At 43.6% G+C, this 26,117-nt stretch overlaps 1 protein-coding gene and 1 non-coding gene across 3 annotated transcripts in view; one reads left to right on the forward strand and one right to left on the reverse strand.

Moving 5' to 3' along the window:
• Positions 1-1,936: 1,936 nt before the first annotated feature.
• On the reverse strand, positions 1,937-2,009 carry trnar-ucg (transfer RNA arginine (anticodon UCG)). The gene has a single exon. It is a non-coding gene; the product is annotated as a tRNA-Arg (tRNA).
• A 1,312-nt stretch (positions 2,010-3,321) lies between these two features.
• polg (polymerase (DNA directed), gamma) overlaps positions 3,322-26,117 on the forward strand; it is a 47,981-nt gene continuing 25,185 nt past the window's right edge. The window contains exons 1-12 of one of the 2 annotated variants that reach the window (XM_069911202.1): positions 3,322-3,537; positions 4,596-5,206; positions 6,314-6,509; positions 8,822-8,989; positions 11,633-11,779; positions 14,733-14,812; positions 16,976-17,158; positions 19,812-19,954; positions 21,777-21,909; positions 23,046-23,270; positions 24,104-24,215; positions 26,014-26,100. In XM_069911202.1, the coding sequence (XP_069767303.1) occupies positions 4,617-5,206; positions 6,314-6,509; positions 8,822-8,989; positions 11,633-11,779; positions 14,733-14,812; positions 16,976-17,158; positions 19,812-19,954; positions 21,777-21,909; positions 23,046-23,270; positions 24,104-24,215; positions 26,014-26,100 (2,064 nt within the window). In that variant the 5' untranslated portion in view covers positions 3,322-3,537; positions 4,596-4,616. The remainder of the gene's footprint in view (positions 3,538-4,595; positions 5,207-6,313; positions 6,510-8,821; positions 8,990-11,632; positions 11,780-14,732; positions 14,813-16,975; positions 17,159-19,811; positions 19,955-21,776; positions 21,910-23,045; positions 23,271-24,103; positions 24,216-26,013; positions 26,101-26,117) is intronic. The other variant, XM_069911201.1, reaches the window with a different exon arrangement.

The raw sequence follows: 26,117 nt of genomic DNA on the forward strand, positions 1-26,117 counted from the left end.
GTAACCATGGGCCCAGCCTCTTTCAGAGTATGGTGGCACTGTTTTTTCATAGACATTTTGAGTAGCTGTGTGTAATTGGAGATGTGTGTATAAGAGGTAGTTTAATTTTGTGATATTTCACTGTCCTCTAAGGAGATAGTGGCAGCTAAGGGCCAAGATGGTGGTGCAGGAGTTGTTCAGAGCAGCCTCTTGGAACCTGGTGCTTCATTTCCTACCCTGTTGGTAGATGTGTTGTTTTTATGTAGTGCTGTGGGTTCGGGTAAAAATTGCCTCGTTTTCTTAAAGCGACAAATAAAGCCTATGTATATCACATCTGGTTGTGTGTCTACGTGTTTTGCATCAAGGACCAGAGAGCACTGTTTCCTCAGGATGTATTTGTTCAATCAGATGACAATAATGGTGTCTTGACTTGATTTGACTTGATTAAGAGACACAAACTTTGGAAACAAATTAAAACACTTTAACAAGAAGGGTTACATGGATGAGGAAGGAACATGAAGAGAGAGTAATTATTACGGTGATATGAGGTCACATTGGATTGATGAGACAAAGGAACTACTGATGCTGCAATCTTGAGGAAAGAATGAGAAGCCGGAGGGATACTGGGTCAGACAGTATTCGCGGGGAGAAAAAGACAGTCGATATTTTGTGTCCTGAAAAATGGTCCTGAACCAAAATGTTAACTTCCCATTTCTCTCTCTGATTGGTAACTAATCCTCTGAGTCCCTCTGGCTCCTCATTATAAGCTCATATTACCAAAGAGAAACTGAGTTCATGTTTAAGCTCCGAAACCCTTAATTGGGACGGAGAAATTAATTTGTTTTAAGATGCCAAGAAGGTGAAGGAGGATCGTTTTTTTGACTCCGTGATCCATTTTTCCAATCCCACCGACCACTCCCCATCTTATGGAACATATCACAGCTGCAAGAGATGTTACCTCGGCACTTTCTTCTCTTCACTGCTCCACCATTCATTTCACTGGCCCAAACAGTCTTTCCAGGTGAAGCTACAATTCACTTACACTTCTTCCAACCCAGTTGGCTGAATTACATATTCACAGCCTGGTTTTCTCTGCATTCAAGAAGCCAAATGTAGATTGGATGATTGCCTTGCATTCAGCTCACAGGAGTTTCTGACCTATCTGTCTATGCCCTCCTGCATTGTTACAATGAGGTCACATTTCATCAACCATCTGGACACATTACAACACACCTCTCAAAGACAGTTATTATAGATTTGCTGAAAAAAGCCAATGACTAACACAACAAAAATTTACATCGGACCAAAGGTCAAAACCCACAAATAGTAGAAACCTGAATTAACATCAGAGACACTGAAGCACTGCCCCGGCACCTCAGGGGCAGCTCTGATGCTCCAGGCACCTCGTAGGGTGGCTCCGGCACCTCCTTATCTTCGTTTTTGGCCCCCAAAAAATTAGCACTGGAGTCTCCCTCCACCCCCCCCCCCCGCCATCAACGTGATCTGCTCGGATTGTTGTCGGAAGAGGGCACACAAGATCGTCCAGCTGCTCCCGCTGGGAAGTCTCAGAGCCAGAACCGCCAGGCTGAGGAACAGCTTCTTCCCACAGGCAGCTGATTGACCAAAGGAACTGCTCTCACGAACCGTTCGAGACTGTTCGTACGGACACTTGCCCTGCATGCGTATTGTTGGTCTGGATGTGTGTTATATCTGGATGTACATCTGCGTATTTTGCACCGAGGACCGGAGAACACTGCTACACATGGGCAAATGCAAGAATAAACTTGCCAATTTGCTGAATCTGGGATGCAGTCCTCTCCCACGTATAGGAGACAAAATATCTTTTAAGAGTCAAATTCAGGGGAAATGCAAGAAGGAGCATTAGGTGGATGGAAAATCTAAGGCAGACATGTAAAGGTATGAGATGGGTTTCAATGTCTGCTGGCAGCAAAAGGAGCGACCGCGGCAGGACTCGAACCTGCAATCTTCTGATCCGAAGTCAGACGCCTTATCCATTAGGCCACGCGGCCGATAGACGGGACGGTGGCAGCAGCTTAGAAAAGCACTCGCGGCGCTGATGCTCTCGCCTTCGCTTTCATTTGGGGTCTGACTTTTGGGTTTGCACTCCATTATTTACATAGAGCTGAGATATTAGAGGCCGCCAAGATTTATCAACTAGATTCCAATGCTGGGATTTCAGTGCTTGTTTGATGGCGTGACCGGCGGGGACCGTCGCTGCCCGCTGGACACCGTCCACAGCGCCCCCCGCCGGCAGCCGATGCACCAACACGCGGCGACCGCCTCGCTGGAGTGGAGCAGGAACGTCGGCGGGATCCGGAGCAACTCAGTCGGCGTCCGTGGGAAGTCAAGCGCAGCGAACGTTCCAGGCCCGGGCACTTCGCCAGGAATAAGTTAGGAACGTTTGCTGTCTCATTGCAGCCCACGGAGGGCTGGATCTTCACTTTGGCGACATAAGTTTGACCTGCTGAGTTGCTCCAGCATTAGGTGTTTCCACTAATTCCCTGAGAGGGAGGGACATGGGTTTCTGCCTGCGAACCAGGCAGAATAGTTGAAAAAAGTTTCAGATTTGTTGTTGGAGCACCAGCAGGACCTCACCTACAACCCTGAGATCCTGCGAACCAGGCAGAATAGTTGAAAAAAGTTTCGGATTTGTTGTTGGAGCACCAGCAGGACCTCACCTACAACCCTGAGATCCTGCGAACCAGGCAGAATAGAGGTGGTGCAAAAAGAACTGCCCTGTCAACAAACGGACAGTAGCGCAGAGAGGAACAAAGCCCATGAGGTGCACGGGTCAGGGTCCCTGATGGTAAAGGGGTTCCTGAACCGGGTGGCGCGAGTCTGGGGGCACCTCCCTCTTTCCTGAGGGGGAGCGTGGGCTGGATCCTTGACGATTGCTGCAGAGGTTCTCGAGGGTTTGGACTGACATTCCATTCTTGGCTGCACTGCTGCCAGTCACATCCTTCCTTGGGTCGAGAGATCAGCTGTGGTCTCACCAATGGCAACATCTTCCTTTGCAATACACAATCTTTAAAAAACCTTTGGCTGGAGCCGAATATTCCCCTTTTCTAAATCACCCACAAGCACCGAAATCCCTTTTCATTGAGATCATTTTAAACCTTTAAATGATCATTTCCCCGCACTCTGAACCTCTGTGTCCCTCCCTATTATTGCGAGGAGTGGGGAACAGTTGATACCAGAGAAAGTTCTTTTTATGCCGCCTGCCTACTTTAAAGTCCCCACGTTTTCTGTCCACGGCCGTCCGGCACTTGGTCCACATGAACGGGATTTTTCTCCCCTTCTGCCCCGCGTTTCTCTCTCACTCGTGAGCATCCGAGTTGGGAGTAGATGGCAGTGTGTTTGGAGGTTAGGAGCTCTAGCTCCGCACGCAGCATTGCCTTCAGATCCTGTGTGAAGCTTGCATGTGTTCAGCTCGTTGTGTTGGGGCAGGTGAGTTCAGCTCGTTGTGAACGGAGTTTCGGAAAGTTTGGAGAGCGTGAATTAGTCAAACCAGCACTTTCCAGAGACGCTTCGGAAATGGTAAGTTTGATTGTATCATGACTCAGCCCAAGGCCACACCGCAAGGGCTCGTTGAAACAGGGAGAGATCGTTAGGTACGCGGCGTGGGACGTTGTTACGAAGCGCCGGGGTGACCCTTGGAAGGGATGTGGACCGAGCTCTGTTTGAAAAAGCGGGACACGACTTGGACCTGCTGGAGATGCAGTCAGCGCTGAAATCTGGCAGCCGCTGGAGTCGAGGCCCTGCACCCGGACTGTGCAGGGGAAGAGAACCACTTGAAGACCAGAAGACAGGGGGGACGAAGTGGGGCAGGTGATAGGTAAAGCTTTTTGGGGGTAGGTTTGAAAGCACGTCGGAACAGGAATGGGGCAGAGGTGAAAGGGGGTGGGAATACTATCTGGAACTGGGATGTGTGGTGCGAGGGCAGCCTTTGGTACACATTGAGCAACATCAGGGTTGAATTTAGGATAATTTGCAAGTGTATTTCAAAAGCCTGATCATGTTAAGCCTTATCCTGTATTGGAAACGCCGGATTCGGTGCTACGAAGGGAAGTAGATACAGTTCGCTTGTTTTAAGAGCCAACTTTGAGTCTTCTTTCTTCTGCAACGTAACCCGGGCAAAGAGGGAATTTCACAGTCCAACAAAACATTTAGGATTGAATGTGAACTTTATTTCCAGGAGGCTCTTTGAATTTGCTCTTTCATGTTGATGTTCTATTGCAGCCTCTTTGAAATTTGCACACGACCTGACGAGGTCTGAGCCAGGCATTACTGGATGGTGCTGTTTGTTTCTGATCTGGTTTGGTCCTAAGGACACGAGGGAGACTGAGTTCCTCTTTGTGGCTGTCTATGGGCAATCAGGGTTACAAGGGAAAAAAAAACCCCAGAAGCTGGCTATTTGGCCCATCGAATCTGCTGGTGAAACCTCCCTGAGCTAAACTGTTCTCTCGCATCTAGTTCCAAGATCCAACTTTGTCCCCATATCCCATGATACCCTGACTAATTAGATACCTATCAATTTCCCCTTTAAGTGGATTAATGTGAAACTGTTTTCTTTCCCATCCTTTTTGCAATCATAGGAATCATGAACAAGGAATAGAATGAACTGTTTCTTACTGAAGAAGAAATCACTTGTCTCATTGCTCCCAAAATGGAGGGTCACTGTATCGAGATGGGCCAAAACCTCGACTGCAACCTCAAAGCCAAAGGAGTGCAACCATCTTGGAAAGTCCCATTTGCGCATGAATCCATTAAATATCCAGATGCTGTCCAATGGTCTCCACAAACAAATCTTTGGAGATGTACAGGCTGAGGCTTCGGACGAAGCAATCCAAAAGAGCATTGAACATCTCAAATATCACAATCTCTGGGACAAGGAAACCCACATACTTCCTGATGTTGAGTTGCAGTTGCCCAGGTTGTATGGCAGCAACATTGATGAACATTTTCGTACCCTTGCTCAGAAGCAAAGTTTCCCTTACCTGGAAGCAGCCAATGAGCTAGTGCGGTATGACCTTCCTGAAATGCCCATGGAGTGGACCTGGGCAATTGGATGGACAAAATACTGCCTGAACGGAGAAAAAAAGTCAGTAGACTTTCCTGATGACAAGGCTCTGGTCTTTGATGTAGAGGTGTGCTCATCTGAGGGACTGTGCCCAACATTAGCTGTTGCTGTGTCACCAAATGCTTGGTAAGAACATAAGTACGAAGAAAGGGAATTAACTGTATCTACCTTTCCCGGGAAACAAACAACATTTGATCACCCACATTAGCATGCACGTTGCTGGCTGTATAAAAGTTGAGCTTGCTAATCCCTTTCCTTGGAACAACCTAATTTGATAGGTAGATATATTGTCATCTTAGTGTTAATTGAAGATAGTTTGATAAAATCAATCTGTGCTGACGTGAAACTAGCTGGAAGCAGACCTAAAGTTAAATACAATGCTGTAGAAACTCAGCAATTCGATCATTAAGGATTGTATTTTTACTTCAGTCATGGTGTCTGCAAACTTTCGTGTTTTACTGGAAACAAACGAAGTAAGTTTGTTCAGGCACCTGCCTACATTTTGTTCGTACCTTGATGAAGGGCCCAACCCTGAAACATTGGTTCTGTATCTTTATCTTTGCTACATAAAGGACACTGTTTGACCTGCTGAGTTTCTCCAGCATTGTGTTTTTACTTCAAGCATGCTGCCGGTAGACTTTTGTGTTTTACTCAAGTAAGTTTGGCCCTTGTAGACATTAGACTTTCATATTTTCACTTGGGTTTGTTTAGAATTGAGGGTCTCTAGCAGTGGTTCTCAATCTTTTTCTTTCCACACACATCCTTTACCTACCATAGAGCATCCTATGCCATAGGTTAGTAAGGGATTACAAAAGGTGGTATGTGAGTGGGGAAAACAATGTTGAGAACCACTGTAGATTAAAGGTCAGCCTGTCTGTATCACCCTGGCATCACTCTGCTCCCTATTTCATCTCACAGACTGCAGAAATCCTCTCACATCTTTGTTCCCTCCTGACCTGTTTCAATACACATCTATAAACCTCTCTTCTCTCGCTGTCCATAAACTTCAGGCTTTCCTAAATTCCACATGTTTGTGCCCTTAACCAGCAAGTGGAGAATAGACAGTGTTCCTTTTAGCCATTGACTAGAAACTGATCATTACTGCATTAAGACATCAGTGATGGCCAGATACTTTGCCTGCCCTGTAAATGAAGAATTTTTGGTAGAATTTTGTACCTGTTAGTCGATGATGTCTTGAAACTGGATTCTGTACAAGCCTTGTCTGTTCCTCAGGTACTCCTGGTGTAGTAAGCGTCTCATCGAGAATCGTTATACTTGGTCCAATCATCTTGTCCTGGCAGATCTAATTCCCCTGGAGACCTCTGCAAACTTCACTCATCCATCAAAAGGTGAATGGTTGGAGAGACTAGTAATTGGCCACAATGTCAGCTATGACAGAGCAAGAGTGAAGGAACAATATCTGATGAAGGTGAGATGGTTATTAGATGGAATTTCCGATTTAATTAAAAAAATTGTGGAAAAGTTCCATAAATCTTGCTTGTGAGGATTGAAGCCAAGTCACTGAGCTTTTTAAAAAGTAGAATTGGATCAGTATTTGAAAGAAAATAATTGGCAGGATGACAGGGAGTTAATGAGACTGAATCTTGCTCATCAGGAAGATGGTATGTCATAATGTTACTGTATAAGAGGCAGTGCTATTTTGTTTTCCCCTGTCCAGTCAGAGAGACTCTACATCAACTTTTCCTATCTCAGGAGGCAGTCTTGCAAATCTTTGCTTGGGCCTCTCAAATGCTTCACATCCTTTCCAATGCAACAACTAGAATTGAATGCACTTTAATAATGTTGAAATTTATACTTTTTATTATAAATGTGTAAATAGGAATTTATAATATGAAGAGTTGATACAAATGCTGACAGGGGCTGCACATTTGGTGTAACGGTTAGAGCAACGCTGTTACAGTGTCAGCGATTGGGACTGGGGTACTGGCGTGCTGTTTGTAAGAAGTTTGTACGTTCTCCCTGCATCTGGATGGATTTCCTCTGGGGACTCCATTTTCCTCCCACTGTTCAAAATGAACTGGGGGTTGTAGGCTAATTGGGTGTAATTGGGCAGAACGTGGGTCAAAATGGCCTGTTATGGTGATGTATGTCTACATTTTTTAATTAAAAATTTAAATCCTCATGAAAGATAGTGAAGTTTTAGGCAATCTATTGACTAATTTTTTTTATGCATTATTGATGAATTTGGCTCCATTAGCACTTGGTATTTACAACACAGAAGTAAGTCAGTAATGCAAATGTTAATGCGCCATGTTGAAATCCTGCCACAAATCTTCATTTATCCCATGCAAAGTATCATTATATTCCTTTTGCACGTGGTTTATTTAGCTTTCTATTGCATGCTGGACACCTGAAGTATTCCTTGGTCTGTTCCAGCTATTAACATCCCTTGTGTAAAATAATTTCTCCCAAATACCTACATAGGTTTATTACACATCATGTCCCCAAAGTAATTTACAAAGAAAGTCTTGTCAAACTGATTCCCTTTGCTTAGATGATCTATCTGCATCACCCTGACATCACTCTGGTCCCTATTTCACCCCATAGACTGCAGAAATCCTCATGCATATTTTTGTTACCTCCAGGCCTGACTGTTTCAAGGCACATCTATAAACTTCCTTCTTCCACTGTCCTTAAACGAGGCTTTCCTAAATTCGGCTGCATTCTCAAGCCTCATACACCCGTCATTTCTGTGCTTACTAAACCTGCATAAGTTCCCTTGAAATTTAATTTCTCACTGTCGTTTTCCGATTCCACCCCCCCTACCCCATCACACGTCTTCCAGCCACAGTTGTTTCTTCCAGTTTACAAGTTCCATGCCATCTGCACTCCTCCAATTAATCTTTATTTTCCTTGGATATATTCAGCAATGGCTTCCTCTCTCAAATCTGGTGCTATGGAATTCCTCCTTTCTCCCTCTTCTTTATTACTCTCATAAAGACATTTAAAATTTTAATTTTTGCCATCTGCCACGTCTTTAGCCCACCTCCAAACAGGGCTTAACAATGAAGTTTTGTTTGATATTTCAGATTTGAATCATTTAAAGCAGTGGTTGTCAAACTGCCCCCTAAACCATCATTCCACCTTAAGTAATCCCTATGCCATAAGTGCTCTGTGATTGGTAAGGGATTGCTTAAGGTGGGATGTGAGTGGGAAGGGCAGGTTGAGAATCACTGCTCTAGACCCAATTGTTACTGAAATATTTTGCTTGAGAAAAATTGTCAGTGGCCCATTTCCTTTAAAGTTCTGAAACCATGCACATAACGAGTCAATTAGATACGATTAAAACAGTGCTTTTCAAACTTTCCTCCCTCACCCACCCCCTCACAGACTACCTTAAGTAATCCCTTACTAACCACGGCATTTATGGGATAGAGATTGCTTAAGGTGGAATGTGAGTTTAGTGGGGGGGGAGGGGGGGCAGTTTGAAAACCACCGATTAAAAAGGTTTTTTTTCTACACCCACTAACCAAATGTAATTTGTTGTGTTTTCTTGTTCTACTTTCAGATTTATTCTCAGAGTACATATATATCACATACAATCCTGAGATTCTTTTTCCTGCAAAAGCAGCAGAATTACCACTTACTCAAACTGTACTCAAGAAAAATATATCTACTGTATACAGAAGAGAGATGTGTAAAGAAACTTCCATCATTCCTCATTGTTACTCTATCAGGATTAGTATCTCACTAAACTATGCATTTACTTGGTATCTGCAGGGTACAAAGCTACGCTTTCTGGACACAATGAGCTTGCACATGGCTATTTCTGGCCTGACAGGTTTCCAGCGTAGCCTCTGGTTGGCAAGTAGAAAGGGAAAGAGGAGTGGTTTAGAAGAAGTAAAACAACACATCAAACGAACCAAGAGCAAGTCCCAGAGTCCAGGGGTAAGCGCTGCAAAACGATCTCATTTTGTTGACTTTGCTGGAAAATTAAGTTGTGAAGATATTCAAAATGGAAGCAATAAAGTGAATGGCAAAGGGAAGGCTTAATGTCCTACCAGAAGCAACAACCTGGTGAATCTCAGGTCACGAATGTGGCCACCTGTATTATCTCTCCATAGGAAAGTTTTCACCCTTTGCACCCACCCCCCCCCCCCCACCCCACCAGGTGATGTTTCTCAGCTGCAATAAATCATCTGACATTTTTTACTGAATCATTTTTAAATGATTATTGAAACAAATCTCCACTCCAAATGGAATGATTCAGAGATGTGTTTTTCCCCTATAATTCTTGCTTCATCCAGGAGAGATCTGTATGTTCCAGACTTCTGAGGGTAGAGTCTCCTGAGAAATGGGCCGAGCCCAGAAGATAATGTCATTCACCCTAAATCACCAGCTTCCTACTCAGGTTATTGATGGCTTGAGACAATTGAACATGAAATACATTCAGTCAGTTCTGTAGATATTGTATCCAGAGTTTGCAGGTGCCAGTTGTGACCCAAGAAATAGTGGAGTAAACTTGTCAATCCCTTGCTAACTCAGTGGGATTGATAGCATTCATAATGTACGTACACCCTGTTCATTGGCTGATGGAGATGAAGGGTTCTGACCTGAAACATCATTTCTCCAGCATTGTGTTTTTACTTCAATCAGATTTCAGATTTATTGTCAGGCCACATACATGACATCACATACAACCCTGAGATTCTTTTTCCTGCACCCAGGCAGAATTACTACTAATTGGTAGTGTAAAAAAAACCGTACCCAGTGTAAACAAAGAACTGTAATCAGATAATACAAAGAGAACAAAAAGAAAATCAATAAAGTGCACAAGTAAGAGACCTTAAATTAGTCTCTGATGGACTTTGCCATTGAGGAATCTGGTGGTGGAGGGGTAGCAGCTATTCCTGAACTTAATGGTGGGAGTTTTGTGGCACTGATACCTCTTTCCTGATGGCAGCAGCGAGAACAGAGCATGTGCTGGGTGGTGAGGCTCTTTGATGATCGCTGCTGCTCTCCAATGGCAGCGTTCCCTGTAGATGTTCTCTATGGTGGGGAGGGTTTTGCCAGTGATGTCCTGGGCTGTGTCCACGACCTTTTGGAGGGCTTTTATGCTCAGGGGTATTGGTGTTCCCATTCCAGACCGTGATGCAGCCGGTCAGCGCACTTTCCTCCCGACATCTTTAGAAATTTGCCAGCGTTCTGGTGTCAGAACAAACCTCCGCAAACTCATGAGGAAGTAGAGGCACTGACGGGCTTTCTTCATGATGCCGTTAGTGTGTTGGGTCCAGGAAAGACCCTCTGAGATAGTGACTCCCAAGAACTTAAACTTGCTCATCCTCTCCACCTCTGATCTCCCAATGATACTGGTTCATACACCTCTGGCTTTTCTTTCCTGCAATCACTGCGACTGCACATTTTAGTGTTTCACGACATCAACCATGTTTTTTCCTCCCACTGATGCTGCTTGATTTGTTGAATTCTTCTAGCAGATTGCCTTTTGCTCTTGCTCCCCACTTTTCTTTTTCCTTGCATTCTATCAAGCATAATGATCTGAAATCCATTCACATGGGCTTGATGTGTTAGTTTCTGCTTGAACATGGTGTGCTCAGAATATAGTTGGCACAGAACAGAAAGGTTCTTTTTGTTTTTTGCCGTTTTGGCAGGTAAATGTGAACACCACTTTCCCTGCGAAATATGTGGATGTTGAGGCAAATGGAAGCTCCAGAGCTCCAGGTCAGTAACTGATGCTCCTGGCTCTCCTACTCAGTTGTGAGGTGAAAGAGCACGATGACCCTTTGCTGCCTCCGCGTTCCGTGGAACGCAATTATACTGGGCAACCATTTTTCCCAACAGGTTAAATAGGGGTTATGATATTTTTTAAAAACTTCAAGCTGTACACAGATAATTTCAGATTTGCTATATCATGTAGGACATTGGATAAACATTAAATTAACATTTATTGAATTTAGCATTAAGTGTATAGTCGCCGCAATTGTAACAGAATGTATCACAGCTGTTGCGACATTGACGAGATTTTTCTGCTGTATTGAATCTTCCTGAAGACAATAAATGCAATTGTTAAGTCCACTCACGATGCTATTGCCTGAAGAACATGTCCATCAACATGCGTTCAATCTATAATCAATGTCATGCACAGCATCTGTATATGTGAGCTGCTTTTCTTGCCTGTCTACATCTATCCTGACTAAACATGCCCAGGCCTAAGACAACATTTGCATAGTACCTGCACTGAGAGCATGACCAGGCAGGCTTGGACTGACCAAAACAGCTTGCTTTGTGGCCAAGATAATAGTAGACTTAAAATATGACAGGAAATCACAAAATGGGTTACATCTAAAAAATAGAATAGGAAACTTTTAATGTGATTTTCGTGATCAGAACCAAAAATCTTTAAAATACACCCAAAAGTGTTCAGGAAGTCAAATCTTCATTGTCCAGTGTGATTTATGTTGTTCTAGTTCATTGGCCAGGCAGGCTTCTAGCCCTTGTTCTTGAAGGGATAATGAGATTCATTCTACATTGTGGATCTGGGCATTGCCCATAACTGTACTGTTCTTGTGGCAGATTGGAGCTTGGGACTGGGTGAACATCAGCAGCATTAACAATCTGGCAGATGTCCATGCCCTCTATGTTGGCGGGAAGCCTCTGGAGAAGGAAGCTCGTGAGATTTTCATCAAAGGGAATATGAATGATGTCCGAAAGAACTTCCAGGTGCGACAATGTCGATTACGTGTTAATGTCACACAGTGGAATATCTTGTTCTTCCAAATGATTCAAATACAGTAAAAACAAATCCCAGTATGCTGCACCTATGGGGATTGGTAGGTATCAGATAAGTGAATTTTCTGGTTACTTGAGAATGCATGTTGATGTGATTGGCGAACTGACTGGCAGAGGGGCACCAACTTTAAACTTGCATAATTTTACCTATTTATTTTTCATAATTGTTTTTTACTAGTTGCTTGAATACCAAATAATGGGGATTTCACTGTAACTCTTTTATACTTGTTTCCTATGGACATACTGAATTTTACTGTTAGTAACAAAGCTTTGGTACCCAACATTGACCTTAACGAAAACTGCCTGCTGAAGTTCCGTTATCTCTTTGTGGATGTTCCTATTTCCAGCGTTGGTTGCAGTCAGGCAAGAGATCCAGGCGAATGATGGCATGCAGTAATCGCGATGTGATCAGGTGGAATTATCGTGGAGCAAACCAGGAAGTAAACATGCTGAAAATAACACTTCATATGAATCTGCAGGGGTCTCCTACTACATCTGGTGATCCTGTTGTAGTCTGCTCTACGTCAGAAAGACTCGATGCAGACTGGGAGATCACTTTGTTGAGCAGCTCGGCTCTATCCTCTGCCATAGTGGGGGTCTCCCAGTGGTCACGCATTTCAATTCCCCACCTCATTCATTTGCCGAAATGTCAGTCCGTGGTCTCGTGCAGGGCCAGACTGGGCCCACTGGTGTAATGACTTCTCCGGTTTCTGTAAGCCCTGTCCCCACCCCCAACCTGTCCTTTCCCCCAGTAAATATTCCCCTCCCCCAATCAGTTCTCACCCTTTCTCTTTCCTGTGTCCCATACATGACCAATTACTGTTGGTCTGTCCTCCTCCCCCTGCCCATTCTTCCTTCCACAGCCTTTTAATTCAGGTGCCTGTATGCTTTTCACTCGCACCTGAGGAAGGGCTCAGACCCAAAATGTCAGTCATATACTTTACCTCCTATGGATGTTATGAGACCTGCTGAATTCCTCCAGTGTTTCTGTATTTTCGCTACAACCATAGGGTCTGCAGACTTTCATGTTTCACAGTAAAAATCCTTCTCTCAACTCCTCTTATTCAATGGCATTGCCATCACTGAATCCCCATTGTCAATATCCTGGGGTTACCATTGACCAGAAACTGAACGAGAGTAGCCATATACACAGTGTAGCTGCAAGAGCATATCAAAGGTTGGAATCCTGCTGCAAGCAACTTGCTGTTAACTTACCAAAGCCAGTCCACCATCCATAAGGCTTCATTCAGGAGTGTTGTAGAATACCTGTCACTTGCCTGGCTGATTGCAACTCTAACAACGGTCAGGAAGTACAACACCATCCAGGATATAGCAGCCTGTTTGATAGACACTCTATCCACAACCATTTACTCACTCTACCAGTGATGCATGGTGACAGAAATCCGTACCATCTCCAGGATGCACTGGAGTCACTCTTTAGAATGCAACTTCCAAACCATAATCCCGAGAAGCTAGAAGGACAAGGGCAGCAAAACAGGGGAACACCACCCCCTGGAAGATGCCCTCCAAGCCACACACCACCCTGACTTGGAAATGCATATATCACCATTCCACCGTCGCTGGGTCAAACTCCTGGAACTCCATCCCGAATGCCACTATTGGTGTACCTACACCTCAAGGGCTGCAGTGGTTCAAGGCAGCAGCTCGCCACCTTATCAGGGGCAATTAGGAATGAGTCATTAGCTGCTGGGTCAGCCGGCTAAGCCCACAAACTTTGAATTTTAAAAAAAGTGAAGTAACCTTTTCAATATTTACTGGGAGCAGAACATAAACATTGTAGATAGTACCATAACAGTAAAATAACAGTTATTATTTTAAGCAAGTATGAATTGTCAAATATTGAAAACCCTAACATTTAAAATCTAATTTTTAATGCAAAGTGGTTGCTAAATAGTAATTAAGGCTTCTTATGCAAATAAAACATAAAATTTATATAGTTATTTTTGAAAATGAGAATAATTTAGGCTTGATAGTTCAAGGATCCTTACAATTTAAACTGAGAATCAGTGAACCAACAGCCTCAGGGTTTCTGAGATTAACTTTTTACCTGTATATTCCAAAAGTTGTTGGTTGGTTTCTTCTGTCGTTGTCACTGCAAATTCGGAACCAATTTAAAAAAAAAAAAAAAAAAAAATTTTAGAAATTTATAATTTCTTAAATTTTAATCAATATATCTCAGGCAAAAATGCTGCCACTCCAGCTGAAGCTGCAACTAAAGAGGCAGTTTTCAATAAAACACACCAAAATGCTGGAGGAACTCAGCTGGTCTTTTCAGCACCATAAAAGGCAAAGATATATTGCAGACGTTTCGGGTCTGAGCAGTTTTCGAAGTAAATGCATACGTAGAAATTACTGTTCACTTTTTCTAATGTAGACACAGTTACAGGCCCTTCCAGCCCACAATCCTGTGCTGCCCACAAATGCCCCAATTAACCTGCAACTTTTGAAAGGTGGGAGGAAACCAGAGACCCCGGAGGAAATCCATGTAGACGAAGGGAGAACATACAAACTCCTTACAGACACGCCGGATTCAAACCCAGGTCACTGACCCTGCAATAATATTACGCTAACTGCTACACTGACCATGCGGCCCAAGGTACCCTACAGGATCTCCATTCTTGGCTCAGTAGTTGTGTTTCTGCCTCTTTCATCAGAAAAACTGGGGAAAGAGAGGCCAAATTCAAAACTGATTGTTTAGTGCAATTTTGGGAGAATTGCACAGTTGGAGAAGCAAAGTGTCCAAAGCAGAATGTTCTCATCTGAATTATTTGGAGAAAGTGAGGAAGAATTTGAAATGAATTACTTTTTAGTTTTGGTCACACTTAGTCTCCGTCTAATGTGTACCTTTTCCCATTGATGACAGGAGCTGATGCGATACTGTGCACTCGATGTGAAGGCAACACATGAAGTGTTTTGTGAAGAGCTTCCACTGTTTCTGGAAAGGTGAGTCTGCTTTTCGGAATAACCAGTCATTTTATCCTTTTATTGACTGAAAGCCAGATCAAGCCATAAGGCATGTCTGGTCATCTCGCTGAGCCTCATACAGGTCCAAGGCTGTTAGACTACCCCTGGATGATGTCAGAACGTAGCATATAGAACATGTCTGTGCCTACCTTGATGCCAATTTAAACCAATGTCATCTGCCCGCACCTGATCAATATCCCTCTATTTCCTCCATGGTTGTGTACCCTGTTCTCTCTCAGCTGTGCGTGTGCGCACATGCATTCTGCAGCCAGTGCACAAAGAAAAAGAAGGTGCCCACAAACCGAACAAAGTCGTTCAAAGTATAGAATAAAATCTTAACTAAATATGTAACTTCAAAGAATGCAATCATACTTGTATGAGATTAAAACATGCCAATACAGATTTATTAGCCATGAGAGACTGGCTGTGCCAAAATAATCTTGAAACCATTTTAAGTTTACATTTGCACAAGCATTCAGTGCCCATGTACTTTTGTCACCGGGGAAAAAGTTTGCGCACAAGATTTTTGTGCATACCGACGACTCAAAATTAGAGGGAACATTGGTCATGTGCCTATCTAAATGCTTCTTAATCGTAACGGTTAGTGCAACACTTCCAGTGAAGGTGACCCGGGTACTAATCTGGCACTGTCTGTAAGGAGTTTGTACGTTCTCACCATGTCTGGGTGGCTTCCTCTAGGTGCTCCAGTTTCCTATCACCTTTCAAAAGAAAAAGTACCGGGGTGGTAGATTAGTTGGGGTATTTGTGCAGTGCAGGCTTGTGGGCCAGAAGGACCTGTTAATGTGCTATTGTTATTCAATCTCCTTCCAGTCCATCTCTGTACTATTTAAAACAAAACTTTCCTCACAAATCTCTTTTAAAATTTCCCCCCCTCACCTTAAAGCTCTGCCCTCTAGTATTTGATGCTTCCACTGCCTAGGAAGAAGACTAACTCTCTATGCTTCTCTGATGCTCCGGAGAAAGCAATGCAAGCTTGTCCAATCTCCTTGTAGCCAATGGCCTCTAATCCCGGCAACATCCTCTGTAGAGCATCAACATATTGTACTGGCCTCTCTTGCTGGCGATTAGAAAGCCTGCAATATAACCCCATTAAATTATTATCACGTTTTTATTTCTGAGCTTTACCCGGCTCTGTACGCCCTATAGCGTGGACCTCTCAGTGGCCACTCAATTCAATTCCCGCCCCATTCCCTTGCTGACATGCCTATTCATGGTCTCGTACACTGCTAGACAGAGACCACCTGCAAATTGGAGGAATAACACCTCATCTTCTGTCTGGGCACCCTCCAGTCAGATGGTATTAACATCAACTCCTGTTTCCATTTAAAGACGCCCCTCCCCTTCCCCATTTCCTTTTCCCCAGCTCCATCTCTCTCTTCTCTTTTCCCTCTGTCTCCTTTCACAGAGCCAAAATCAATTCTCACCTTTCCTCTTATCCTATCCAATAAATGTCTTAACTGTTGGTCAGGTCTCCTCCCCCTTCCATTATTCAGTCCTTATTTCTTATCATATCCAATAAATGTCTTTTAACTGTTGGTTAGGTCTCCTCCCCCTACCATTATTCAGTCCTTATTCAAGGTATAAGCAAAAAAACAGGAAGCAAGGCTCGGGCACAAGACGTCGGTGTTTATAAGTGCAGAGGAGCGTGTGCTTCTACCTGTGAGCAGGCTAACCTTTTGCTTTCCACTCACACACCACTTTTAAGTATTCCCTGTGCCATAGGTGCTCTATGATTAGTAAAGGATGAGAGTGGAAAGAAAAAGTTTGAAAACCACTGTTCTAATCATCCCTGATTGACTTGTTATGTGCAGGGTTTATTGCCCTCTCATCCTTTTACCTATGCCCTCATGTTTCTCATTATCCAGCCCCTCATGCCTCTCATAATTATGTACACCTCTAACAGGTTCCCACTTGGTTCCTTCCACTTTTCTACCGTTAAGGATTGGTGGTACAGACAGAGTGGGTGGTGTTTTCCCCCCCACCCCCACTTTGTTCAATCATCTTTACCCTGATCTCCATAAGTTCATCAACCAGAGAACCAAGGTGCTAGAGTTGTGGTGAAGGGCACTGCTTCCTTGCTGATGCGCGGAGCACTAGCTGTGCTTGTTTCTTTCTGCTGAGGTGCCCACACCCGGTGACATTTGCTGGCATGCTGGAAATGGGGGAGTGCTACCTTCCTGTAAACCACAACTGGAAACGATACCAGGATGAAGCGCAGGGAACGTATGAGGAGCTGCAATGGGAGATGAAACAATCCCTCATGAACCTGGCGAATGATGCCTGCCAGTTACTGCAAGGTGAAAAGTGAGTTACATTTTAAATTTCAGTAAAAACACACAGAAATGCTGGAGGAACACAGCTGGTCTCATAGCATCCATGGGAGGTAAAAATATATTACCAACGTTTTTGGCCTGAGCCCCTCTTTAAGGTGTAAACAAAGAACAGACAGGTAAAGACTGGCAGGGGGAGGAGTCCAGATCAACAAAAGACACTAACTGGAGATGATCAGAGGGGAGGTGAGAATTGACTCTGTGAAAGGAGACAGAGGGAAAAGGGGAAAGAGAGAGAGAGAGAGAGAGACGGATTTAGGGGGAAGGGGGGGGTTAAACAGAAACTGGAGACGTTGATATTAATGCCATCCAGTTGGAGGGTGCCCAGGAGGAAGATGAGGTGTTGTTCCTCCAATTTGTGGGTGGCCTCAGTGGCAGTGCACGAGACCATGAACCGACACGCTGGCAAGGGAATGGGGTGGGGAATTGAAATGTGTGGCCCCTGGGGGGATCCACGTTATAATGGGAACAGAGTTGCAATATTTTAAATTTAGCATTTTAAATTGATTGGTTGATTCCCACAACTACCATATGTTGTTGTACAGGATGATCCAAATCTTCAAATTTTCACCTTAAAATCTGGGTCGTCCTGTTACAAAGGGTCTAAAATTCTTTCCTTGATGATGAAGGTCTCAATGCTGCCGCCATCTTCCTGCTGGCTCTGATGTGCGTGACCCTTAAGTCTCAGCGCTCCTCCAAGAGGTCCATCTGGCCTATTACAAAAGTTGACAGTGGTTTATTTTAAAATATGCCAATAAAATCTAAACCTTTAAATGATCATTGTTTATTAAAAATTGCGATTTGCTTTTAACAGCATCTACTGGTCAGCGGTAAGTGCCAGATTTTTTTTTGTGGGGGGGGGGGTTTTGCTTTATATGCTCAAAACCAACATTTTAGTTGGGAATTCTGGGGTTGTCATGAATAAATGGCATATACAGAAAATCTGGACATAGTGGAGCTTGAGAGCTTTGAGGGAGAGGTAGGTTCTGCAAGGTTTGGGAGGTGTTGGTCTGTTTCAGTGAGATTTCAGGAAAGGTCCTGAGAAAGGAGCTGTCCCCACATCTTGCCATGCCTCATAACATGCCACTTGGCTCATCTAGATACTGAAGTGCAGCAGTTGTTGCTTTGAAGCCAAACACCATTCCATACCAGCACAGTTATTCCTTGCATAATGTGCTTTGGGATGAAGAGCTTCCAACTGAGCAGGTCAAAATTCAATGCAAATTATCTGCATAACTGCAAATTATTTGTCATTATTAGGATCTGCTTCCCAAAGCAGCAAATTCTGAAATAACTACAATTTGCAAGTAGAGTAAAATCCACGTAATCCTGAATTCAAGCATCTGGCAAAAAAACTGCAGAAAATATCTAGGTAAAAAATACGAAAATTTTAAATTGTCACACATTAGTGGTTAGTTTGCCAATCCATGCAACACTCACAAGCAACCAACAAATTCTCTTATCCGGCATTACCAATTCCCATAAGTGTTGGATTCCGAGGATTTTGCTGTATTCACAAACTCATAAATGATCTCTCAAATGGCAGGGTCAAAATTTTCCCCTTGATCAGAAGAACATGAGAGCAGAAATATGCCATTCTGCCCATCGAGTCTACCTTGCATTTAATCATGAGCTGATCCATTTTCCCACTTAGCCCCACTGCCTGGCCTTCTCCCCATGACTGTGATGCATTCCCTGGTTAATTAACAACCTATTAATCTCGGTCCAATACACCCAATGGTCCGGCCTCCACAACCACCTGTGGCAACAAATTTCACCGATTTACCACCCTGTGGCTGAAGAAATTCCTCCGCACCTCTGTGCTTAGTGGACATCCTTTAATCCTGAAGTTGCGGCCTCTTGTCATGGGAAACAACCTTTCTTCATCTACCCTGTCCAGGCCTTTGAACATTCAAAATGCGTCAGAGGTCCTTCCCCTCATTCTCGTTATCTTCACCGAATACAGGCCAAGAGCTGTCAAACCCTGCTCATTTCATTCCCAGAATCATCCAAATGAACCTCCTTTGAACCCTCTCCAACGTCATGTAAGGTAAAACATCATGAGATGGGAATGTGTAGGGAGTTACCCTGTACAGGGCAGTAACAAGAAGGGGAGGTGTCCTTGTACTCCTGTTAGGTAAAACATCATGAGATGGGACCGGAGAAGGAGTCACCCAGTACTAAGGAGTAACAGAATGCATCCTTGTACTTACAAGATAAGAGAGACATTGATGGATTGAGAGGCAGGAAGCTAGCAGGGAAAGGATAGCAACAGTTTTAGTCATTGGACAAGTAATGATATGATGATGTTCTAAGCATGTATCCAAGGGTATAAAAAATCACCATTTTGCTGATAACGGCAGAATGCATTCTCCGACTAACTTTGTTAGTCGCAAGTGTTACAATCCGGTAATAAAGAACAAAGAACCCTGATTTCGACTCAGCCTGGTGTTTGTCTCACTCATTCATGAACAAAGCAGACCTAACAGTCAGCACATCTTTTCTCAAATGAGGAGCCACATGAATTGAGCCACATGGTCCTCATTTCTTAGATGATGATCACACATGAATTGAGTTGCTGAGAGATGTTACATGTATTTGTAATTGTACATCACTTCTTTTCCCAGGTACAGAGAAGACCCCTGGTTGTGGGACCTTGAATGGGACCTCCAGGAGTTTAAACAGAAGAAGAACACAAGATGGAAGGGAAAGGCATCAGTTTGCATGAAAGGTGTTTCCAATCACTCCTCAGCAGCGGAACTTGAGGAAGGTCAGAAAGCACCAGAAGATGCTGTTTGCATCAATGTTGTTTTTTATCCGTTAGTAAAACATCTAAGGACGAAGAACTCTGTGTGATGGTTGGACATTTAATGCAAAGTTTACTTCAATGAGAATAAGAACACAAATAGTGGAGCCAGGATTAAGGAGTAAGTAAACAGGAAAGCAGACAGAATGTTAGTAGTTATTGTGAGGGAACCAAAAGCAAAATTAAGGTGGTTCTGCTTTGGTTTATAGGGGACACTGTTGAGATCACATCGCAGTATTTTCCTGATCAGAATAAGAATGCAAATGATAAATAGAATGTAAAATTCCTGAGGGGTCATGAACAGGTAGAAGTAGAGAGGATGTTTCTACTTGAGCGAGAATTGATTGCCTATTGAAGGTTTTTTTTCTCTCTGAGAGAATTGAGGCCTTGGACCATTCTTTTTGGAAGAGAGTCTTTAAATATTTTCAGGACAGTATTTTCAAGATAGATTCTTGATGATCAGAAGGATGAAAAATGACTCGAGCTAAGTGGGAATGTAGAGTTAAGGGTACAGTCTGATCTGCCATAATCTTATAAGATGGTGGAGAAGGTTTGGTCGGGGTGATTGGCTGCTCCTCATTCACTGATTTATTCACGTCTCCTTCAGTTTCACATATCATCCCAAGTTACTTGAATGAAGTCCTAGTTTGGAGTCGGTATCAAATCCAGATATCTGAATGCAGTCAATGGTGTCTCTCAGTGGTGACTTTAAAGTCAAGTCAGGTTTATTGTCATCTGATTGCACGTCCAATCCGACAAAGCAGCATTTTCTGGTCCTCCGTGCAAATCGCACAGACACCCATCCACATAATGCACATACAAAACCATACACATGCAGGACAAGTATTCATATGTGTGAATAAATAAATATTGCTACTTAAATACGAGATTCTCGGAGGGTCAGTGTGAGCCGTTCCTTTGGTCGTTCCAGATCCTCACTGCCTGTAGGAAGAAGCTGTTCCTCAGCCTGGTAGTGCTGGCACTGATCCTCATGTATCTCTTTCCTGATGGAGCAGCGGAAAAGTGTTGTGTGCGGGGTAGCAGGAGTCGATGATTTTGTGCGCCCTATTCAGACAACATGTCAATGGGGAGGGGGGGAAGAGGGAAATTCCACTGATCCTTTCTGCCTCTCTTATGGTCCTGTGGATTGACCTCCAATACATTTCTCTGCAGCAACTGCACCCATACTGTGATGCAGCCGGCCAGGACGCTCCTGGAGAGAAAAAAAACCTGCCTTCCCTATGGATGTAAAAGTTTGCATGGTGTGATCGTTTAAAAAAAAAGTGATGTTTTTATCCCTCATGCAAAATCACTGAAATTAATTTAACAATTGTTATTGCTGTGTATGGAACATTAGTATGGAATCTATTACTGTACATTTCCTTTCATCAACACTGATAGCTGTTCAAAAGGACCTTGTGGTGAATGTGAAAAGATGCTGTTCAAAGGAACCATTCTACTGTATTGCAGCATATCTGCAAACATACTGCTGTGCCTCTTGTATTACCACGTTCTAACTCGCTTGGGCCGCTTCTGACACTGCACTTGTAGTTAGACATACAGCACAGTAACGGGCTCTTCTGGCCCACGAGCCCATGCCGCCCAAGTACCCAATCAAACTACAAACCCCCGTCAGTTTTGAAGGGTGGAAGGAAACTGGAGCACCAGGAGGAAACCCATTCCGACGTGGGAGAACGTACAAACTCCTTACAGACAGCGTTGGATTTGAACCTGGGTTGCTGTTGCGCTAACTGCAATGCTAACTGTTCCACCCTTGTTTTTGCAGAACTAGATCCAGGACCTCCTTCAGAAGAAGAGGAGGAGATGAAGGCTTTAACAAATACTACCCTCCTGGATAATCTGCAGAAAACAGCCAGTCTTCTTCCAAAGAGGAGACAGCACCTACCAGGCCATCCCGGGTAGGTTGGCTGATCTAAAAGTCCAGATGTGCTCATTCGTACAATTTGTAAACTGTGGAGACCAGTGCAATCTCTAGGCAGTCATCTACCTTATCAGTTATGGCTAATATGAAAGTTCATTGTCATTCCCTAAGTAAAGATCTGCACAGATGCTTTAAAATTCTTGCGCTGCAGCCAACAGGTAAATAGGATCTACTCACTCCAATAATATAAATTCAGTTACAACAATTTGGCAAGACAGAAAAAGAGAGATAAAAGGGTAGATAAATATTCACAGCTTTGGTGCCCAACTTTGTGCTGCCCTGAACAGTGTTCACTATCCAGAGTCTGATCTAACAAGGGCTTTATAAAGCTGTGGCTTAACTTCTCTTCTACCATAGTCTTCCAGAAATAAAGGCCAGTATTCTGTTTGCCTTTATTTTGTATCTCCTTGGACCATAATTTCTTCCACATTTTCACTACGTAGCAAGTATTCCCTTCTGTTTTGGTCCTTTTATTTTGTTTTATTCATATATATTTGTCATAATTTTGCCCCTTTCATTTACACTATTAATAGCTCTTTGTGAATGAAACTTTTAGTGCTGTCAATCTTTGTTTCATCAATAAACTTTTTTTCAACGACATGGTGATCCTGGCAGATCGATAAAATCCTTGCATACCCACTGATTATCCCTATTTCCTGATGCCCGTTTTCCATCATTTTCCCTTCCAATCCACAAACTTCGGGTTTAGTTCTCCATCTATTAGAGGAAGCTCATCAAATGGTTTCTGAGAGTCCAAACAAATTATATTCCTGGATGTTCTTGCTTATTATTTAGTCACCTTGCAGTGAGGTGGAAATCTTGTCAGGGTTCCTGCTCTCATGTAAAGCAGATGTTTGTAGACATCGTGCACACAACAGCTGAACTAGTTCCACTGATGCTGAATGGTCTGAAGACTGGTGAAGACGATGGGGGGGGGAGGGAGGGGGGGTGGTGGTGAGTACTCAGAAGCCGATGGCTGGATGTCAGGGGCAGTTAAAATATTGATTACAATCACTTACACTGATGTGTGTAGTCAGCGAAGTTTAAACCTACGATGAAGTGTGGCAGTAAATTGTTCATCAAGACTTTTAACTTGAGGCCGATTTCTTGCAGATGGTATCGGAAAATATGTCTCAAGTGGAACGATCCACAGTGGTTGCCAGGGCCCAGCCTCATTAGTCTCCAAATGAGGGTTACTCCTAAGTTGATGCGCTTGTCGTGGGATGGATTCCCACTACACTATGCAGAGAATCATGGCTGGGGTTATCTGGTCCCAGGAAGAAAGGACAACCTACCAACTAACCCAGCAGGCTTGGATGCACCTTCCTGTCCATATCAGTAAGTAAAGGGTTTTTTTTCTCCAGTCCATACATGAGGCAGTTTCTGTCTCAACAGGAGTAATATTGATATGAAAGCAGTTATTTTTGGTTACATTGGAATATTACTGTGTGAATTTAGCAGCATTATATGGTGATGACCCAGTTAGGCCACTTAAAAAAAAACCAAGATCATAAATGACCTCAGAGGCCAAACCAACTTGTTTTAACCTGCACTTTGAGCAGAGCTGGCTATAAGTCTGGGTTAGAAAAGTTGATGTTCATGAGATATTAATCCAAATTTATATACCTAAAGAGAAAATTCCCAGTGGCTGATCTCATTTTATTTACCTCTGCACCTGACTATTCCAACAAACGCTTCCCCGGAGACCCAGGATTTGCCTATGTGGAATTTCTCCCTGTGACTATGTGGGTTTCCCTATGGTTCGGGTTTCCACAAAGTTGTGAGTTTTTAAGTGATTTGACCACTGTAGGTGAGTGGCAGAATCTGGAGGCTCTTGAAGAAAATTTGGGGACAATTAAGAAAAAAAAATGTGATTGCTGCAGGAGTAGTTACAGGATGGCTGATAATCGGGGAACCGAAGGGCCAGTTTCTCTCTTTGTCTCTGCGAATTTGTTGTTACCGTATCCGTAAGGAATATTGACCTCTTGTTTCTGCCTTGCAAAGTTCCTAATATTACTTTGCATAGTCTTGGGGCCCAGACCAGGACTTCGATCTCGTATCAATTGACAGATGCAGTGCAGTTTTCCAACATTTTTCTGGATCTTTTTCCAGATGTTTAGCCATGCCAGGTTATTTCTTTCGTTCTTAATTTAATCCCTTTTGTTTGTCAGAGCCATTGAGAATCTGCACAGAGAACACGGCAAAAAGAAAGAGTCAACCAAAGCTCCAGAGACTTCACTCAGCGATGAGTTCATGTTGACACAAGACAGTGTGTGGGAAAGGGTGAGGGTGACCAAGAAAAAAAATTCATCTGTCATTTTATTTTTAATCTTCCTCTTTTTCCCTCAAAGCAAGCAACTGATCGTCTACTCCCCGCAACGGTGAGCCCTGCCCGTTGCCCTGGTAACCGGCTTCTCTCGGTCCCAGCACACCTGTCAATCAATGGGCGTTTGCACGGAGGTGGGGAAGCTGCCTGACTCTGTGGGTGGGCAGGAGGACGTTCTGCTGCTGTTGGTTATGCTTGAGGCTGGTGTCTCAGCCATGCAAGGCTGGAGGGTTTCCATCGAGGTGAGTGAACTTGCACTCATACTCACAGGGTACCCGTAAATACACGAAAACAAATTTTCCCTAAAATTTCATGCTAAAAATGGGGGGGGGGCTTTTTATGCCAATGGGTCCTATATGCCGTCAAGTATGGTACTAATTTAGAGATTGGATGTGGGCATTGCTGGAAAAGCCAGCACAAAATGCTAATCCCTTATTGCCCCGGAAGGTGGTGAGGTTCCTTGAACTACTGCAGACTGACTGCTCTGTTGGCAAAGGAATTCTAGAAGTTGAACTCAGCAATGACTCCCAAGTTGGGAAGGTGTGTGATTTGGAAGGGAAACTGTGGTCTACTTTGTACTTGCTGCTCTTGTACTTGTGAAAATTGCTGAAGTTTGTGAGGTCATATCAACGAAGCCTCAGCAAGTTTCTCAGTAGCAGTGAGCGGAATGGTTAGTGCAATGCCAGCGATTCAGGTTCGAATATGGCACTGTCTGTAGGAGGTTTGTACGTTCTCCCAGTGACTGCCTGTGTTTCCCTCGGGTGTTCCAGTTTCCTCTCACCCTCCAAAAATCTACGGGGTTTGTAGGTTAATTGGAGCATTTGGGCTGGCACAAGGCTCATGAGCCAGAAGGGCCTGTAACTGTGCTGCACCTCTTAAAATTTGAATTTTGCAGATACAGTAGCCAGTTAGTGGAGGGAATCAAAGATTAAGGTGGTGAATAAAGTTGAGTAAAGCTGCTTTCGGCTGGATGATTTCACAAAAGTGTTGTTCATTCTGGCACATGGACAACATTTGTCACATGAGGAGTTGGAATGTGGGTCAACAAAATTTGATTCCAACTGCTTAGGGCAACAGATAATGAAGCAGTTAGTGCAACTTTGTTACAGCACCAGTTCAAATCCCACGCTGTCTGCAAGGAGTTTGTATGGTCTCCTCGTGTCTGCGAGGGTTTTTCCCGGGGGCTCCAAGTTCCTCCCACCATTGAAAACGTACCGGGATTGTAGGTTAATTGAATCTAATTTGAATGCACAGGCTTGAGGGCCAAAAGGACCTGTTGCTATGCTGTATGTCTAAATTTAAAATTTAAAAACAAAATTCCTAGACAAATGGATCAACAGTTTGGCCAAAGAAGTAAATTTTAAGGGGCTATGGTTCTACGCATTCAAAAATAATGCCAGCAGTGAAATTATTAAAATAGAGACATATTGGAGAAACAAATCTCAGATTTATAATGATACAGAGAAGGCCATAGATGGTAAAAAGAAAATTAATGTTTTAGAATTGAAGAACAGGTAGAATTGGGGTCAATGAATGAATGATTGGGTGAAAGATTTGTATGCGATTGCCTACACAAAAATCCCACCCACTCACATCATTTGACCTTGCACTGGGAGAATAGCCACTCAAGCCAGGTTCTGAAGGAAAAAGTCGTCTGTAACCAGCAGAAATTGTGCTTCCCTGTGAGGAAGCAGGAAATGCCAGTGGGATTGATCCCATGGAATTGTTGGTGACGAGTTTGTCTGTTGCCACCAGGTGGAGGAGCTGAGCTGCTTGGAGACTGAACACGAGACTGATTTCCATGGGCTGGGGAAAGGGAGCAGGAAGAAGAATTCTGACCAGGTGAAGCTCACTGTTTC

The sequence above is a fragment of the Narcine bancroftii genome, chromosome 14 (genome assembly GCF_036971445.1).
Source record: "Narcine bancroftii isolate sNarBan1 chromosome 14, sNarBan1.hap1, whole genome shotgun sequence".
In the NCBI taxonomy this organism is placed as follows: Eukaryota; Metazoa; Chordata; class Chondrichthyes; order Torpediniformes; family Narcinidae; genus Narcine; species Narcine bancroftii.